At 36.0% G+C, this 20,743-nt stretch overlaps 1 protein-coding gene across 1 annotated transcript in view; it reads right to left on the bottom strand.

Annotated features, from left to right (window-relative positions):
- Window positions 1-19,633, bottom strand: part of LOC126763397 (glutamate decarboxylase) — a 44,917-nt gene extending 25,284 nt beyond the window's left edge. The window contains 2 exon segments of the mRNA XM_050480865.1: window positions 2,138-2,206; window positions 19,491-19,633. Of these exon segments, the coding sequence (XP_050336822.1) occupies window positions 2,138-2,198 (61 nt within the window). The 5' untranslated portion in view covers window positions 2,199-2,206; window positions 19,491-19,633.
- Window positions 19,634-20,743: the final 1,110 nt, after the last annotated feature.

Here is a 20,743-nt window from a genome sequence, read left to right as displayed (position 1 = left end):
CCGGCAGCTTCTGGTACACAAAACTCTGCAGTTTTTTCTTGCTCTTATTCCTATTCTCATACATTTTGTATTTTTCTTGTGCGTAAACAAAGTTTCGCATTTTGCCAGACTTCGGTAGATTTGCCATTGTTTGCGCCATTTGTTAAGCCATAAATCGCAAATACTCTTGCTGCATATGTCATTTGCCAAATGTACTTTTGACTGAAGTATTTATCCAGTGCTTGAGCATATTAACAACACCCGTTATTTGCTTGTGCTCTCAAACCTTGTTTGTGTGCTTGAGAAATGGGAAAGTATGAGCATACGACACCCAGGCTCAAAAGTTGACATTTTTCCACGGAAGTGTGTGAAGAAAGTCCTTATTATATAAGAAATTGTGTTCGTTATTTCGCTGGTAATATCAATTAGTAGAATCTAATGTGAAGATTCTAGGATTATGTGTCTTATTTCAGTACTTTAGTGCAACAAATCTCTTTTTAGTATGTTTAATGGGCTCTTTGATAAGGTTTCTAATGCTTCTGCAGCTATATAGAACATACAGAATAGAAAACAAATGTATATATGTTACTTATACATATGCAGAGACTGGACCAAAAAGCCTTTCCTCTGACAGAGAGATCGCATTAATAACAATAGCATACATGAGCATACTATTCGCAACGTCCATCTTGAGACCCACTAGTCATTATTGGATAATATTCGACCAACCATATCCAGCACGCAGTGAGGAACATATACCTGCATATATACCTGTTCGCAGCAACTCGGACTGACGTTGAGATCTTAAATTGAAATCGTCTAAAATATAACAAGAACTGTAGCCGCTCGACCTTCCCAAGTTCCAGGAAGATCCAAGGTTTTTGAGCCAAATTTTGTCCAGCGATGAAGCCTCTGGCTTCATGTGTATGTAAACAAGCAAAATTGCCGCATTTGGGACAACGAGCAATCTGAAGAGATCCAAGAGTCGCCATTTGATCCTGAAAAAATAACAGTTTGGTGTCGTTTGTGGGTCGGTGGAACATCGGTCCATATTTGTTCAAAAATGATGTCGGTGAGAACGTAACCTTCAATGATGACCGTTATCCCGCCAAGATAACAGAATATTCGATGACATTTGTTATCAACAAGACGGCGCCACTTCCTACACTTCGCATCAATCAATGGATTTATTGAGAGAAAACTTCGGTGAGCAAATGATTTCACGTTTTGAGTCTGTCGATTGGGCACCAAGATAAAGTGATATCATACGTTTGACTTTTTGCAGTTTACATGGTCGGACGGACGGGCAGTCACCTAGATTACAACTCGTCTTGTCATCCTGATCATTTCTCATATTATGATCAAAGACTCTTACATTGACTTGGTACAGAAGGCGGCTTTTTTAAGGAAACCCTTAAGGTGAACACTTCTTAATGCCAGAAAAAACGATTGATACATTCCAAGTGCATATCTTAGGCTTGTCTTAAACCTTTTGTTCAGTCCCTGAAAATTAGTTTAAATGTATCATAAATTCTGTCAAAATGGCGACTATTTTTAAACCAATAAAGCGCTCTTTAAAAAAATAGTAACCTTCCAAAGATTTTTGCAGCCAGATTTTGGAGAGAATAAAACCGGTCAGTAAATGTTGAAGTATAGTTTCCGAAGCTCTGCGTTAGTATTGATGGTGTTTAATTTGGTCGTCTATTGTTGAGCGGAAGAATTCTGTCGAGTTGACAGTCCTTTACTGGATACAAAACCCGGGTCCATTCTGGTTACGTAGACCGGACTGTCGTGGGATTTGTTCGTCTGTCAAATTACATGATTTCTTAGAACGGTAGTTATCTATCTATCGGTATTTATGTCTTAATCTGAATTTCTGCTGTAGAATACTCTCAGAGAAAGTTATTACAAGTAATGCAAAGTTTGAAGGAGTTAACAGTATCTTGGCTATTTTCGAGAAGGAGACAGTCCGTGGAGCGTATTCAAGCAAGTTTTGCTTTAGTTATTATATTTAATAATTATATAGTAATTAGTAAAAAGAAATATGGCACCATTGCCTTTTCTAAATATTCTCAAAATATTTTTTTTTTTTTCAAAATTTCTTAACATTTTCTATAACTAAGTTTAATAAAGCTTATTAATGTTTTTATAAACTTACCGTATGCCGTTAGACGAGCCGTTTTATCGGACAATTTATACCCGTTTGGATTGATCGACATCTTCTCCTCTGAAATAAGAGCGAAAAAGCAAATTGTAATTAAAAATCATAAAATTTTTATTTCAAATAATTTAATTCACTTGAAAGCAAAGTAAATAACAGCTGCGCCGGTATTGATGTAATGTATGTACACGCTGTTTATTGTTTACAAAACGCACTAAATTAGAAAACAAAAATTTGCCAATTTGTTCGAAAATATCTGAATACTTAGCAGCGAGTACGAAAATATATCTATCTGCCAATTTTGTGGCGAACTTCTGGCGAAAATATTCGATAAGACAAACATTTAGTATCTTTGATTGAGGAAGTATCTATCTCAATTTAATTTAGAGAGCTTTTAATCGTGTTGTGTGTGAGAGATTACATACGTACATGTGTATATGTTGTTGGAAGAAGTAGTTGCCTAGATTGAGAGATTGATTTCTGATCGACGCAAATCTCTCCCAACTTAACTTAAATGAATCGAATGTATCATTGTATTTGCTAGTATTTATTATTGATTTTTTGAGTCTAAGAGAGAGTATGGGTAGAACGCAATGATACACTCTCACATGTAGACATTTATTTCTCATTCAAATGTTTATTAGTTTTAGAGATCGTAATATCAATATTAAAATGAAAATACTCACTTCCGTTTGATGGTTTAATCTCTTCTGAATAAAGAAATTTTCTATAGTGTTTTTTGTATTAGTTCACCTTATACAAATTTTTGCGAAAGTTATGTCTTTTTTCGCTACATTAAAAAATGTTTCAGTGGCTGCCTTAGGACGAATACATAATATATAGAAGTATTGGATGACTACTTGCCACTGTACAAAATTTCCGTTAATTTTTCTTCTACTAATCCATAAGTCTTTTATAGCGAGGATTTCCAGGGACTTATTAATGAGAAATCAGTACAAAAGTAGAAATATGACAGATTTCGCGCTCTCGGGCTATTAAAAATCGGTGTATTTGTAAAAACTTTTGCGCACTTACTGCCGAAATCATCACTTAACTACTTTGGCAATCGGAAAAATCGGTATGACACAATCATACTGACGCTTTTCTAAATTCTTCTCTTAATGTCAACGTGTCTTACAGGAATGCATAATATCTCAAGAATGTTGTATCCATATGCTAGTTTAAAAATAAAAAAATCTATTTTGTTACTTTTATTCAAAGTTTAACTATTCTAAAATATATCTACAAGATGATTTTTCAAAATTCAAATTATTTATGGGAATATTATATATGTAAGTATTTTGTTGACCCAGCATTCATACTGGTTCGGCCGGAACTAAAACTTTAAACGGGGTTTTCTTGAAACTGTCTTTTGAAAACGATTGCTCTGGTTCTACAGGATGAATTTAATTAGATTTTAAGAGAGTCATCTCTAAAGATTTGTGTATATCTAGAATTCCATATCCCCAGATCTCAATTTTTCTTATTTTTAAAAAATTCGAAACAGTCACAAGATGTGGATCAAAGTTGTTTCTTAGACAATCGCCATTTCGTGAAATAAAAAATTTCCAACTTTTCATAGAACCAGATATTGTGTCATTCTTCTTCTTCTTAATTGGCGTAGAAACCGCTTAAGCGATTATAGCCGAGTTAACAACAGCGCGCCAGTCGTTTCTTCTTCTCGCTACGTGGCGCCAATTGGATATTCCAAGCGAAGCCAGGTCCTTCTCCACTTGGTCCTTCCAACGGAGTGGAGGTCTTCCTCTTCCTCTGCTTCCCCCGGCGGGTACTGCGTCGAATATTTTCAGAGCTGGAGTGTTTTCGTCCATCCGGACAACATGACCTAGCCAGCGTAGCCGCTGTCTTTTAATTCGCTGAACTATGTCGATGTCGTCGTATATCTCGTACAGCTCATCGTTCCATCGAATGCGGTATTCACCGTGGCTAACGCGCAAAGGACCATAAATCTTTCGCAGAACTTTTCTCTCGAAAACTCGCAACGTCGACTCATCCGTTGTTGACATCGTCCAAGACTCTGCACCATATAGCAGGACGGGAATTATGAGTGACTTATAGAGTTTGGTTTTTGTTTGTCGAGAGAGGACTTTGCTTCTCAATTGCCTACTCAGTCCGAAGTAGCACCTGTTGGCAAGAGTTATCCTGCGTTGGATTTCTAGGCTGACATTGTTGGTGGTGTTTACGCTGGTTCCAAGATAGACGAAATTATCTACGACTTCAAAGTTATGACTGTCAACAGTGACGTGAGTGCCAAGTCGCGAATGCGACGACTGTTTGTTTGATGACAGGAGATATTTCGTCTTGCCCTCGTTCACTGCCAGACCCATTTTCTGTGCTTCCTTGTCCAGCCTGGAGAAAGCAGAACTAACGGCGCGGGTGTTGAGGCCGATGATATCAATATCATCGGCATACGCCAACAGCTGTACACTCTTATAGAAGATGGTACCTTCTCTATTTAGTTCTGCGGCTCGAACTATTTTCTCCAAAAGCAGGTTGAAAAAGTCGCACGATAGGGAATCGCCTTGTCTGAAACCTCGTTTGGTATCGAACGGCTCGGAGAGGTCCTTCCCGATCCTGACAGAGCTTTTGGTGTTACTCAACGTCAGTTTACACAGCCGTATTAGTTTTGCGGGGATACCAAATTCAGACATCGCGGCATAAAGGCAGCTCCTTTTCGTGCTGTCGAAAGCAGCTTTGAAATCGACGAAGAGGTGGTGTGTGTCGATTCTCCTTTCACGGGTCTTTTCCAAGATTTGGCGCATGGTGAATATCTGGTCGGTTGTTGATTTGCCAGGTCTGAAGCCACACTGATAAGGTCCAATCAGTTTGTTGACGGTGGGCTTTAATCTTTCACACAATACGCTCGATAGAACCTTATATGCGATGTTGAGGAGGCTAATCCCACGGTAGTTGGCGCAGATTGTGGGGTCTCCTTTTTTATGGATTGGGCATAGCACACTTAAATTCCAATCGTTGGGCATGCTTTCGTCCGACCATATTTTACAAAGAAGCTGATGCATGCACCTTATCAGTTCTTCGCCGCCGTGTTTGAATAGCTCGGCCGGCAATCCGTCGGCCCCTGCCGCTTTGTTGTTCTTCAGGCGGGCAATTGCTATTCGAACTTCTTCATGGTCGGGTAATGGAACGTCTGCTCCATCGTCATCGATTGGGGAATCGGGTTCTCCTTCTCCTGGTGTTGTGCGTTCACTGCTATTCAATAAATTATTGTGTCATTATTCTATATTAATAATATTTTTTTGGTTTCAGATTGCAAGAAGGCCTGAAATCCATGGTATTCTCATAAGTCAATGTTTTGAGATCTCAACTTCGTCAGCTGCTAATTTTTGAAATTGTTGACATTTTTTAATTTTTTTTTAATATTTCTTGATTTTTTCCTATATGCTTGCAATGTTAATAAATAACTAATAAAAAATCGATAGTAAAAATATTAATTACCTTTGTTTAGGACACTTCAAAAATTACGTGAAACTTAAGCCTCTATACTAAAATACCCTCTTAAAGCGTTCTTTCCGCAACTCGCGCTTTCAAAATCGGTGCCCTCATAACTTCATTTTATTGCAACAATCGTATGAATGATATTTCTTTAGATCAAAATAAAGAAATTGGTGCTTGAGAATCGTCGATTAACAGAAAATACCTTATTGACATCGTTAGAATATTGGAAGGATCAGTGAAAACCATTTTGAAATATCATTTGGGCCTAAGAAAAGTGAAAACACGGTTGGTTCCAAAATCACTCAACTTTATCTTCGCCTTAACGTCTGTGAAACAATTCTTTCCGACTACCAGGATGTCATGAAACGTATTATTACTGGCTAGGAATCTTGGATTTATGCTTACAACCTGGAAACAGATGATTAATCGGCCGAATATCAGGGCAAAGGTGAGCCGAAGCCGAAAAACCACGTCAAAAATCAAGCTTATCTTGACAGTTTTCTTCGAATAACAAAGTGTGTTGTACTCCGAAATCTTTCCGACCGGTCAAACTGTCAACAAGGAGTACTATTTGAGTGTTATGCGTCGTTTGCGCGAAGCTACTATGGGCCGATAACTCTTGGTTTTGGCACTACGATAGTGCATTGTCGCATACTGCATTGATTTTCGTATATTTTTCGCTATGGTTAGCTCCGTGTGTCTTCTGGCTAGTCAAAAACTCAAACGACCGCTCTGGAGAAACCGTTTTGTGTCAGTTGAAGACATTAAACGTGAATCGCTACGCGCATTGAAGGTTATTTCGGAAATTTACTTTGACAATTGTTTCGACTGGAAAAAACGTTGGCAATTATAAACAAAGTATTTCTATTTTTTGCTCATAGTAGTATGTTTTAACCGTTTCATTTATAATATTGGACCTATTCCCCTCTGAAAATGGGTGCTATTTCTCTTCCTAGAAACAATTAAAAATAAGAATTTAAATTAGATCGAAAATAAGAAGGTTTTAAAAAATATGTTATTTTGAATATGATGACAAGTTTTTATTTACAAAATTTACAAATATACATATTTCATACATTATTATGATGGTTAATTTATTTTAAAAGTCTGTTAGTTAGTGTTAATTGATACATTTTTGGTTCCAGGGTTGCAAACTACGCATTCAAATTGGTAAAGTTTTTGTATTATATAAGAGAATTTTGATTTATGTAAGATTATGTTAGGTTTACAACTAATATGATATGTATTTTATTTTTTGGTGGTCTTGAATGAAAAGTAAATGCATTAATTTATATGTATACATATGTGTTGTTGTTATGTACGTGTAACAAAAATAAATAAAATAGAGATAATTAAATGATGAAATACAATGCAGACTAATTATGCGCAGTTATATATTTGTATATATATTATTTTAAAAATCAATGCAAACGCCTTGGGTTGTGCTGTATTGAAGGATAAATGAAGGACAAGCACGAAATGCGAGGAGGAGACATGCAAAAACGACATACGCGAAATGGAGTGAGATGGAGCGAGTGTCTTGGGAAAGTAAAACTTTACGTAATGCAAATGGTGGCGTTTGGCCGCTTGGAAGACAAAAGAGGTGTGAGAGGCGTAGATATGTATGTGTGTGTATATGTAAGTCGATGGATATATATGTATGTAAGTGTGTGTGCGCTAATAAAGAAGGTGTGTGTAATGAAATGACGCCTCGCAACTGCGCATTGCTAGCTGCGTCAAGCCGCTGCCAACGGAAACTACCGAATTTTCAAATTTTCAAGGTACTGCACTGAAGGACAACAATGCTGGCGAATGGTTATGTAATCAAAAAATTCAAAAAAAAGTTCAATTGTAAGCTAATTTTAGCAGAAATTAAATTTATTTTATTTCACACAACTTTTTATTACACAATTTTTTTTAATATAATTTTTTTAATAATTTTCTTTCGATATTCTTTTTTAAGTTTTATTAATTTTTTTGTTATAAAATCTTTTGTAATAACTTTTTTTATATTTTATTTGTTTTGTATTTTTTCAAAAAAAAATATATTTACAAAAAATTTATATTGCATTGTAGGACAACGAGGCCAGGGAATGGTTGTGCAATAGAAAAAATTCAGAAAATAAAATTGTAAGCCAATTTTAGAAGCAATGAAAATTTATTTCTTATTATCTTACAAACTGTTTTTTGTTGCAAAAATTTTTTTAACAAATTTCTTTTTTGAATTTTTTTTTAATTTTTTTTACTACCGATTTTTCAAATTTTCAAGGTATTGCATTGAAGGACAACAATGCTGGCGAATGGTTATGCAATCGAAACAAATTCAATAGAAAAATGTTTAAGCTAATTTTAGAAGAAATTAAATTTATTTTTTTTTTTAATTTTCTTTTATTGCACTATTTTTTTTTAATTTTATTATATTTTTTAAGTTTTATTAATTTTTTTTGTATAAAATCTTTTATAATACTTTTTTCATGATTTTTTATTTTTACAAAAAATTTATGCTGCATTGAAGGACAACGAGGCTGGGAAACAGTTATGCAATAGAAAAAATTTAGAAAAAAATTATAAGCTAATTTTAGAAGGAACGAAAATTTATTTTATTCTACAAAACTTTTTTATTGCAAAAATTTTTTTAACAAAATTTAATTTTTTTTTTGAATTTTTTTTTACTACCGAATTTTCAAGGCACTGCATTGAAGGACAACATTGCTGGGGAATGGTTATGCAATCGAAAAAATTAAAGAGAAAAATTGTAAGCTAATTTTAGAAGAAATGAAAATAAATTTTATTTAACATTTTTTTATTTTTAACAAATTTTTTTTTTTGATAATTTTTGTTTTATTTTTATAAAATATTTTTTAATATTTTTTTTTTTGATTTATATTTATTTTTTAAATATATATTTTTTTAATTTTTATTAAATTTTTAATTTTTTTTGTAATTTTAATTTTAATTTTTATTTTTTTTCATAAAAAAATTATATTTACAAAAAATATGTATTGTTTGTCTGAGTGATTATGTCTGGCTCATCAAATTCTCAGTGTCGGTCTGTACATGTAAATTGGTGTGTGTGCGCATTGGTGCAGTCTGCTTACCAATAATCTTGCGGAGGTCTTCGATGTATTGCTTTAGGAGAATCACTTTGACTGTTTAAATTTGATATGGATGGTGATGAAACAAGTGATTAGTGCTGATGACTGTTGGGGTGGATGATGTTTACGGCACGTTAGCTAATTACGCTGATGCTACAACGCAGCCTTGGTATGTGTGAAGGTGTATGGCGGCCAACTACAGTGGAACACTTTTCAATATTTTTTTTTACTTTTAAATTTTTGGTTAATTTTTCTAAGCTTTTTTACTACTACTAAGCGCTGTGAGCGTTTTCTACATTTGTATTACTTTTCTTACAACGTTCTTGCAATGAATAATGCAGCAACTAAGCGTTTACAAACACGTCTAACTCGCTTGCGCACAAAAATTACTGCGACCGAATTTTCTGAGTTCTGTAAATTTTTTTCCACACTCTTGAAGACTTTTCAATTTAGAATTTAGCTGAGCGTTGAAACCACACGTTTAGCCAGCCAGGACGGACAGCACGCGAATGCAGCTTTACTGTTTGACGATCTGCGGCGCTATGTGCCACAGCATCCATGCGAGTCGCCTAAGAAGCACAAATTTTCCAAAATGGCTGCGAGGACACTTCGTGGCGACAATCGGCCTCCGACAAACGTATGCAATGAAATTATCGATTCTGGTTTTTCTTCATAGCCAAAGCACCAAACCACTCACAGGCAAAGGCTCGGCGACAGCAGTCCTTCGTGACACACACACACATAAATAAATCCCCCTCTCGCATATTCCATTTTCCATTGGGGAGCATTTTAGTTTTTCAGCAATGACGTCATAGTTGCCATTTTGCTTGCGTAGGCGGAGCCAAAATGTGTCAGAAAATGGTCGTGTGGCGCAATTGAGGGATGTGGTGGGGCTGGCGCTGGCGCTGGTGCTGAAGCTGTAACTTTTTGTGCCCCAAAAATACGCCTTTTTGTTGTCACAGCACAGCGCGCGTTGCGGCTAATGGCTGACATTGCATAACTAATGGCTTTTCTCGTGCACAAGGATTTTAAAGTAAGAATTGAAGAATTTCTGTTTTTCGAAGAAAACTTTATTAATCTGGCAGCCCGCAACCAGCCATGGGAGCGCTTATAATGCCGTTAGAATGAAATATTTTCTGTATGCACTGAGCCGTGCGAAATAAATTAGTGCAAGGATTGTTATTGTCAGGTCATCGTTGACCTCAATCAGAACTTAATTTGGTCAGTAACGAAAGAATATGTTATGATAAGAAGAAAAAAAGCAATTTGTGTGTTCTTTTCTGTTGCCTCCAGCAGAAAGTTTGTGCAATTTGTGTGCAAAAAGTTTTTATTTGTGTTTTTTCTTTATCTATAGTTCAAATGTCGCAGAGAAAAAGTAGATTTGCGATAACCTCTTTTTCGGACACTTTTTGACAACAGCAAAAGTTTTAAGCTTTGTTTTTTAAATGCAGTCATGTGGAGGTAATTAAATCGATTTTGTGTGCTCTTTTTATAAAAATTACAAAAACAATATATTTTCCCAACTCGTGATTAAATTAAATAAGTTTGATTTTTAATATCCAGTAAAATACACATCAGATTTGACCACCAGTTCTCATAAGCTCAAGAATATTCGATAAAAAATGTTTCTTTCTTCAAATTCCCCTGACTGTAAGCGGTCGACTTCAAGTAACCATACCGTTCATTGCGCTACCAAGTGAGTCCTGAGTAAGACCCACAGGATTTGACGAAGATTTGAGGTACTTCCTAAGCTTTTACCACCCAAGCTGCCTAATTTCTTTTAGATTGGAATATTGAGAGCCCTAGAAGACGTCACGTCTCAACCACCTAAATGGTGGTACTCGAAAAACTAATCTTCCATAAATTATCTAAATTACTAAGATAAATAATAGCCAAGGATGATGAAGCCATGTGTAGAAGTTCACGTAAGTGAGAAAAGTTCTCTGAGCGTCATTCACGTGGGGTTGGCCTCAAACGATTCTTTTCATATGGCTCAAGCAGCGCACGACTTCCGGTCTTAGGCCAAGTATACTCAAGGTGGCCAAAAACCATCCCTTTGAAGGCGAGCTAAAGTAAGAAGGCGAAACATCCCTCTCCATCGCTGATCGCTGGCTTTGCGACCCGCCACGTAAAAATAACTCCCAATGAAAATAAGAAAACAGCCTCGGATGAGAGATCTGAATAGGGAAGGTACAAACTTCTATAAAAGTGTACGGCTGCTGGCGTACTTCGATGATATTGATATCATTGGCTTCCAATACCGCACCGTTAGTTTTGGTTTCTCCAGACTAGGTAAGGAAGCAGAATAACTCTTACCATCAGGTGCTACTTTGGACTGAGTAGGCAATTGAGATGTAAAGTCCTCTCTCGACGAACAAAAACCACATTCTACAAGTCGCTCATCATCCGCGTCTTGCTATATGGTGCAGAGGCATGGACGATGACAACAGCTGATCTGATTTATGGCGCTTTGGGAATTGCCAACGACGAATATTGCAGTCAATGGCACGATTAGCTGTACGAGATATACGACGACATTGAAATAGTTCAGCGAATTAAGATGCCGGCAGGGTCAAATAAACGATAAAAATTTGTAAAAACATTCATACAACGAGATAGATCAGCTCTTTTAACTTTTTCAATCAGAACCGTTGATGTCGGTTCATATCGGAAAAGCTGCCATAGATTATTGGCATAGGCAACTCCACGATCGCCGATGGTTCAGATTGCAAATATTTGCCATACAAATAAACAGATAAAAATCATGTTCTTGTGCAGCTGTAAAATAATTTGGATTTCGTCCAGCCGACGTTAACGTTTTTTTATTGTTTTAATTTTAAAATAATTTGATTCAATAATTGAATATTATAGAGCAGTTTTTGATAAGCTGTCCATAAACTTCAACAGTTATTCTTCGAGGTGTTTAGAACCTTAGATTGTTAGCTCAGCTCCTTATTCATAACAAATAATTACCAGAATACATGATATGTCTAACTCACATTGGATAATAATATAAAATTCAGTTCACGATTGACTGGAATATATTTAAATAAATTAGATCATAACCTCAAAATATAGAAAATGCTTCATGAATCGAGGATTGATTTTATGTCAGAGTAATAACGCGGGTGCCTATTCAAGCTTGTCTATAGTATTAATTCACTCAGGAATGAAATTCGTTGTCCTTTTGCCACAGACGGTATGGTCCAAAATTAAATGGTAATTTATATGTTGCAATAATATTAAAAATTTAATGATCTATATAACCCAAGAGTGCAGAAAAGTAATCACTTCAAAGAAATATTCGACAAAGTTCGAAAAATTTGCAACCTCGATCCAACAAGGGCAAGGAGACAATTTGTGCTGTATTTTTCTCAGCCTACTTCGGCATTCGATGACTTCATAACACCTACATAAATATATATAATGTTACGATTTTGAATCTATAGTGATGGATATAAGTTAAATATATTTTTAAATATTATTTTTTAAACTGATTAATAGTAGATATTTTGTTTTATTAAAAAATTAGTACTCAAATGGTACTATTGTATTTTAAGCCCAAACTGTTTGCTATAAAGAGGTCTACATATTTAGAGTTATTAATTAGTGACAGTATTTATTTTAATCACTCTCGAAAACGTTTAAATTTTTTCAATTTGATAATATACATAATTTTTTTTTTTTAAGAAGAATATATATAATATGTATATATATAATATAAAAAAAGATATACTAAAATCTGTATATATTTTTAGTATATATTTTTTTATATTTTTTTATAGTAAACAATATCAATTTTTTTCTTAGCACTCTGCATACATTAATGCTTATACTAGATAACCATGAGAGGAGGATACACAGGCACCTCTCACTCATAATAGCGCTTCATTATCTCTCTGTATAATCAGTTTAGCAGTTGAGGCATCTCTGACGCACCATTTTATCTAAATGGAAGCGAATGTACATACTTATGTTTAAGTAAATGTGCATATATAATATATAGAAATTAGAGTTCGAAATTTCGATTTATCTAACGCCGTCGAAAGCTTATCGACGCAACTGGCAAGTGTTTCTAATGGCTTCTTGACACTTGATAAGCAGAAAACCCGCAATTATCATCTAACAACCAATAATACTTAATATTAATTAAAAAACAAATGTTATCAGTGATATGATATTTAATGCCGCTACAAAATGTTATTAACTGGATTTTATGTTCATCCTTATTAATACATATAAATATGTTTGAGTTAGTGTTATAGCCTTTCAGACTTTATGAGAATGAGAATTGAATCATAAACCATTCTAAAGCTCAATCCGAACATAGAATATATGTATAATATAATGCTTATATATAAATGTACTATATACCGTTTTTTAAGTATGAAATTATTTCCTTTGACTTCTCTATGTAATCATCTAATATCAGTATGTAAATTGAGTATTGAAGCCACTGGCAAGCTCAAGATCGACAAATCACCCGGCGTGGACAGGATCCCATCAGAAATCCTGAAAATTATTGCTGCAGAGCGACCGGCAGTACTATTGAATATGTACAATGCCTGCCTCGACTGCAACGGCTGTTGCTAATCAGTAAGGGAAAAGGAGATCCCAACTTGCCATCTACATACCGTCCAATATGCATGTTTGACACAGCAAGAAAGCTCTATAAAAGGCTATTCAAATCCAGATTCGAAGCGGCTATGAACGAAGCTGGAGGACTCGCCCCTAGACAACATGGCTTTAGACCCGGCAAATCAACTCCAGGAGCTTTAAAATGTGTCATTGGAAGTGTAGAAGCCGCACAGCGTAGATGGCATAAATACAAATATTAGTCCGAAATATCTTCAATAGCACTAGATGATTGGATATACGCTCTCCAAAAAAGGTTTAAAATTCCCGACAACCTCAGAGCTGTCAGAGCTGTGGTGCGGAGCTACCTTAGCAACAGAAAAAATCTTAACTAGAGAGGGATCACGACAGATAGCGGTCACGCAGGAGTTGCACAGGGATCCACTCTAAGCCCAGACATGTGAAACATCAGCTACGACGCTATACCAAAACCCGAAATGCTAGACGAATCGTACTTAATTGGCTACGCGAATGACATTGCAGCAGTAATTATAGCACGAGGCAAAGAAGAAGCGCGAAGAAAGCTTAATCAGATCATGATACGGATGCAAGCATGGCTTGACTCCAGCAACTTCCAGCTCACTACGGAAAAAACAGAGCTACTACTGCTAACAAATAGGCATATACCCCTCGAAATAAGTATGAAAACGACTTCTGACTGTTCTGTTCGACTTAGAACAGAAAAAGTTGTAAGCTACCTAGCGTAAGACTATACTCCAGACTAACCTTTTGGGTAAAAATTAGGCACGCCGCAGGAAAGGCAACGGAAATCACCTCCCAATTTAGCAGATAAATGACCAACATAGGGAGCCCGGGCTAAGGAAAGAGAAGACTCCTAATGTCGATGCAATCAGCGTCCTATTATACGGAGCTGAGATCTGGGCAGATGTGCTTAAAAAAGAAAATCGGAGTAAGGTAGTGGTCAGAGTGTACCGCGACAGGCGAACATTGTCAGGTGATTCAATATGATCTATAAGCGGTAATGCCCCAATTAACTTTCTGGTGTATTAAAGAAAAAGCTTTGGGAGCTAAATAAAACATCCGTAAATAACAAGAGTGCAATAGAACCAATAACGAAAGATACAATAACAACATGACAACGAAGATGGGAGAATGAGAGTCGTGTCAGATGGATGGCCAGACTAATAAAAGACCGAAACTTATGGGCAAGCCGTAAATTCGGAGAAGTCGACTTTTACACAACTCTCTGTTATTCAGTCACGGATACTTCAAAAAGTACTTCCACAGATTGAGAAAAGTCGAAGAGCCGTCAGGCCTATACTATGACGCCACAGAAAACGACGCTGAACACACATTCTTTAAATATGGCGGTGGCAACGAGAATGCACCGCCGTAGAAGATTGGGGGATTAATCGCAGCAATTATGCTACACAGCAAAAAGTGGGACCTTGGCGCAGGTGTGCAGATGTAAATTTCCCAGTAAGAAAAAAGAAGCGCCACCCTGACGTAATGCAAATGTGGTCCAAGGGTGGGCGAAGGTTCCTTAAAGGGGGCGTTTTTATTGATCAGCAAGTAGCACATACACACGCTCACTCAGCTCATGAGAGTAGGCGTGTATGAAAAGGAAACGGAAAAGCTTGGATCGACTTCTAGCTCACCAACGAAGCAAGAGATGTATCATACTTTGAATAACTTCAAAAGATATGTAATATTACAGGATTATTATGTTATACCAGTAATCTATTACTTAAACGAACAGTGGGACAAGATATGGCCGAGATATGTGGATATATTTTAAGCCCCTCTCTCAAGACGTCTCAAAATTTATTACTAGGTCATACTCATACAGCTTGACATATCTTTGATGCACTGCGTGTGGTGCAAAATAAAGCCGTTAAGACTGTGCAGAAGTGTAGCGAACCGACTGATAAGACCGACGAACTTGTTAATTTGCTGCGCCATGCAAATAGCAGCTTCGTGTCCAATATGGCACATGCAAGATGAGCGAAAATTGCGAAAATCATGAAGCCACGTTTATCTAAAAGCAATAAAGTGCCAATGACTGAGAGCACACGTTCGGATAATCGAAAGATATAATTAGATCGTCCGATATGTCAATTACTTTGGGTGACGCATATATGTAATTAGCAAGTAATCACAGTTAATATGAATTTTGGCTAATTGATGATCTGTTAATAAAGTGGAATATATTCCGAAAACATTTATTCGTTTTCTATTGCTAAGCTTTCGCACTGATAAGTAATTTCCGCCAAGCAGCGGCGGTGATAAGCTGCTTAAATATCCACATCGAGCCAATAAACAAATCAGTCGAAAGTGCAAATTTTCGGAAAGCATTTCGTACGCGCTGAATACGAGTAGCAAATACAGAAAATAAAGGTAGTAAAAGTATATTATTTGTATTGCATATAACTTTAATAATAATAACGCCAGCGATTGCGTGGATATGTGGATTTGTTGAAATTCAAATGTAAATGAAAATTTCGTATAAATATGCTTGATCAAGCGGTGAATATTGTGGAAAAGTAATTTTTCAAATGAACAAGTAAGGAAAGGCTAAGTTCGAGTGCAACAGAAAATTGTATACTCTTGCATTTTGCAAGAATCAAGTCCCGGGAAATTCCTTCAGGTGGTGGCAAACTTTATACTTAAATATATTCCGAAAGAACTAAACTTAGTTTTATTGCTCGACTATTTTTTAGTTCGCATCAGCTAAAATTACAATAAAAACATCTTGAAATGACATATGTACATACATATGTGTGATATTTGATATTAACTCGACCGAAGAGGCTAAATTTAATATATTGAGTTAATGTGGAAAACGTCAAACACAGGTTTCTTTATATTAGGGATATGAGGTTTTGGCCTATGTATAGAAAGATTCCATTCTAATTCAGCGAAAAACCACATAATTTTGAAGAAAACTTTTAGTTACATTAAAAAGTCATAATTTGACCAACTTGTAAGGCTTAAAGTCAGGTGGAAATTCGGAAATCATTACATGGGGTATTTTAAGGGGAGAGAAAGAGACGGGGTGATTGCATTAATTTGAATATTGTTCAGGCTTTCTTGAAAACGTATATGTTTTAAATATACAACTAAGTCGAAAATCATTATATGTAGTAGTATATGAAAGTTGGGGTAGTATCCAATCGATTTTTGCCAAAACTAAATACTACTAACATGCCACATACTAATACTATTTTCACTGGTTTTCATAAAGGTACCTCACATACTACCACCAATAATATGGAGTAAAATCAGTCGGATGTTTGAAAATCTTATTATTAGTTATATGGCGGCAGGTGAAGTTTTCGCCGAAAAAACACGTTTTGTAATTTTCATTGAGATAACTAAAATATTGGCCGATATATCCAGTATAAAGTTATCTGGAAGTTCAAAATTTTCATATTAGCCATATGGGAGCTCAGGGACCTATTGACCCGATTCAACACATTTTTGGCATACTGACGTACTGGGGTTCAAACATTCAGTACCTAGGGGCTTGAACAAGTTTAAGTTTGATCCCGTTAAACAAATTCCTTCTTGATTTGTAAACTGGAAAGAGAAAGAATCAAGTGGAATTTAAAATTGTGCTATGGTAAGTAGGCGTGGTTGTTGTCCGACTGCGTCCATTTTGACACTGTGGCATGGGAATGTCACGTACTTGGTTGAAATCGGTCAGAGCTGGTTTGAGATATGTACACCTAAAAGTAGGCGGTGTCGTTTCCATCATCCAATTTTTAGCTCGGCTCCTATTAAGTCTTCTCATATTATGTCTAATGTACATTTGTGTAAGGTTTTCATGCTAAAAAATGACTTTTTTTGCGAATTTATTTTTTTAAATATGGATTAAGTAATTTTATTCGGAACTTTTGTACATTATTGAGCACACTTTTGGCAATTTTTATACCCTGAACAGGGTATATTAAGTTTGTCACGATGTTTGTAACACCCAGAAAGAATCGTCGGAGACCCTATAAAGTATATATATAAATGATCAGTATTTTGAGCTGAGTCGATTTAACCATGTCCGTCTGTCTGTCTGTCCGTCCGTCTGTATATATACGAACTAGTCCCTCAGTTTTTAAGACATCCTTTTGAAATTTTGCAAATGTCATTTTCTCTTACAGAAGCTGCTCATTTGTCGGAACGGCCGATATCGGACCACTATAACATATAAATTTAGTACAGATTATTTTCTAACATGCCACATACTAATGTAATCTCCGAAAGAATTGTTCAGAGATTACTATAGCATATAGCTTCCATACAAACTGAACACATAGTTACTAAAAGAAATTCACTTGTGAAGGGTATATTAGCTTCGGTGCAGCCGAAGTTAACGTTTTTTCTTGTTTTACCTTAAAAATAATCGAGATTGATCCAGAGTTATATATGTATATTTATAAAAAGTGAAAGTGGATTCCAGGATACTGTCTGTCCGTCTGCACGTGCGAGCCCTAACTGGAGTAAATATTGAGATATCTGGACGGAGCTTGGTACATGTGGTAATTTGTGCTTTATATAGCATTTTTGAACCAAGTAGTATCTCTACAAGGACCAAGAAGAAAAATAACGCATCGTATCCCACTAAACTGAAAAGTTTATTTCTTAAACGATTAGCTTAAATCAGCATCATCTAAATCAAATTTCGAATGGCAATGCTATGAGTGTCTTGAAGTCTGAATCGAAGGAGCCCCACTTGTATGGCTTTGTATTTATGTGTGGGCGACACGAGTAAACCCTAACATACGTATATCGTAATCTACCTTGAACATAAATAAGACGAGTAAAATGAGTATAACATCGAAATGGACACATATTTATGATCGCTTTAGTCATTATTGACATTTGGAACGGATATATAGAACACAAGTTACAGTTTCTTCCGACATTTTTTTTTTAATATTTACTGTGGCTTCACTGCGTGCATTGGTATTGAACTTTTAAGGATGGGAAGGCTTTAATCTAATTGAAATCGGTATATACGAAAAAGTATCTGGAAATTGTAATTTAAATTTCCCGGGTAAATGATATTTCAAATGTTGGAAAAGGCTTACGGTGATTCTGTTTTATAAAAACGCAAGCCTACGAGAGGTACAAAACCTTCAAAGACGGTTAAGAGATTGTTGAAGACATGCCTCGTTCTGGACGACCATCGACTTCTTCAACTAATGAAGGATATGGTGCTTGAAAATCGTCAAGCAAGTGATAAAGAGATGGCAAGAGAGCTCTACATCTCTCTCGAGTTCGTTCGAATGCTTTTGGTGGTGTTTTGGATATGAAACGGGTCTCGACTCGTCCTAATAAAGATGAAGTCGATTTATCCATGTCCGCCAATCTCGCTAGATGTAACATACGCAAAATTTGTATGGAACTGAAATTTTGCACACGTTGTTTTCTTCCAAAGAAGGTGCTCATTTATCGGAACCACCGATATTGGACTATAAGAAATATAAACTGTTCGTTCAAAATCAAGTCCTTGTATGGAAATTTCATTTTTTTACCAGATGTCTTAACGATATTTAGTATAAAATATTGCACAATCAGATCGAACTACTATAACCTACAGCTATAATTCCAACTGACCGATCAAAATCAATATTAATATCTGTTTTCACTATTCAGTAATCTTAATTCGACTTCAAGGTTGTTTTTTCTAACTCTGAAAACAAACATTTTGCGCACATGTGTATATCTGTATATATGTATGTATATGTTTACAGTTATTTGAGTATATGTTTATTATTCAGTTTGTTTGATTACCTTGATCTGTACTTAGATAGCGCAGATAGGCTTTGTATCCTAGATAAGCGAAAATATTTGCAACTCTGCGTTTCTACGCGTATCGACAACAACAACAACTACAAGTATGTAAGCAGTGTGCGCGTGTATGTATAGCAATCGGTAACGGTATCAGTTATTATTTGTGATTTCAGTCAGTGATTGATGTACACTTTACGGTAATTAACACTGGATTTTCACGCACAAAAACAACAACAGTTTTGTTTACAACAAAACCAGTACACACAATGTATACATTTAGCAACAACAACAATTATTATATATTGTTATCAGTTATTAACAACAACAATGCAATATTTATCACAATCAATACAATAATAACAACAACAGCACTAAGTCCATGCATATGCACTTACATATGCTTACTAAGAATACAGCAACAATGATTACACAACAAATTAGACGAAAAGCTTGCAAGCGACTGTCGTCTCGTGAGTCCTGCTGCTGCTGCTGCTCTTGCTGCCGTTGTAGCTCTTGGCTTAACGGATGTGGCAAATATGGCGCCAGCAACGCATCGCTCCTGGACTTATGTACCAACGGCCAGGCTGTTGGTGGTTTCGCCAACGCCACTTTGCAACGCTGCTGCCGCTGCTGCGGCGCCCACTTGCCATGCCCACCACAGCAGTTGGTATTTTTGTGCAGCAAAGTCATATACGGAATTTCGGCAAAATTGGTGGAGGGGTTCTGCCTGTAGTATATATGAGTAAGGTATGAAGTACATTGTTTAAGGTATTTGTGTAGTTGGTGTAGTGTTAGTGCTAAGGCCAAACACTTTCGCTATATACAGTTATGTTAAGCATGGAATGGCTAATTCGCGCAGTCGAAGCAGGAAGGTACAGTGATCAAGGCTTTACTAATAGCTTTCATAGTAAGGCCTTGTATTATAAAAATACTTACTTTTCATCATAACATGATGAATTTTTGGTGAAGAGACTGTCTTTAGTAAAAGAGAGAATATAATCTTTAGCAAAGTTAAATTTTACGTTTTGACAATACCATGATACCTAGAAATCCTTATCCATTTCCACTACTACTCCCACTACTTCACTTAGTTAGATAAAGGTATTACAACCAAGGTGTTTTCGTTTTAACCTCTTTAGCCTAGGACAATCATTGTTTGGAAAATTGCCAATTAAAGACCTCTCGACTAGAGAAAACAAACTTTGCTGAGAGAGCAGAGCTGGTTAGACCACTTTATTTACAGAGAAAGATCTGCTGACTTTTTGTTGTTGTAGCGGCAGAGTTGACAGTCCTTGAGCGGATAAAAATCCGGGTCCTTTCGGGTCCTGATCCGATTACGTAGACGACTGTAAATTTCGACAAATGTCGATGGAAACGGTTCTACTAGAAACTTCTGACAGTTCTGTCATTAGTAATCAAAGAAAGGCACCAGCAAAGAGCAAATATGTCAGATTATGGTTAGGCGAAACACAAAAGGTAATCGACTGTAAATGTCATAAATCTTAATTGGCGTAAAGCTTGATGGTATTTGATTTGGCGCCAATTGAATGTTCCAAGATAGAAAGATGAGAATACTTTCATACTAGAAACAAGATGACCTAGCCACCTCAGACGCGTGTCTGTCATTACTTGTTAGAGCACGCCGGGG

The sequence above is a fragment of the Bactrocera neohumeralis genome, chromosome 6, assembly GCF_024586455.1.
Source record: "Bactrocera neohumeralis isolate Rockhampton chromosome 6, APGP_CSIRO_Bneo_wtdbg2-racon-allhic-juicebox.fasta_v2, whole genome shotgun sequence".
Classification (NCBI taxonomy): domain Eukaryota; kingdom Metazoa; phylum Arthropoda; class Insecta; order Diptera; family Tephritidae; genus Bactrocera; species Bactrocera neohumeralis.
The sequence above is the reverse complement of the archived record's forward strand: the minus strand, read 5'-3'. Positions and strand labels throughout refer to the sequence as shown.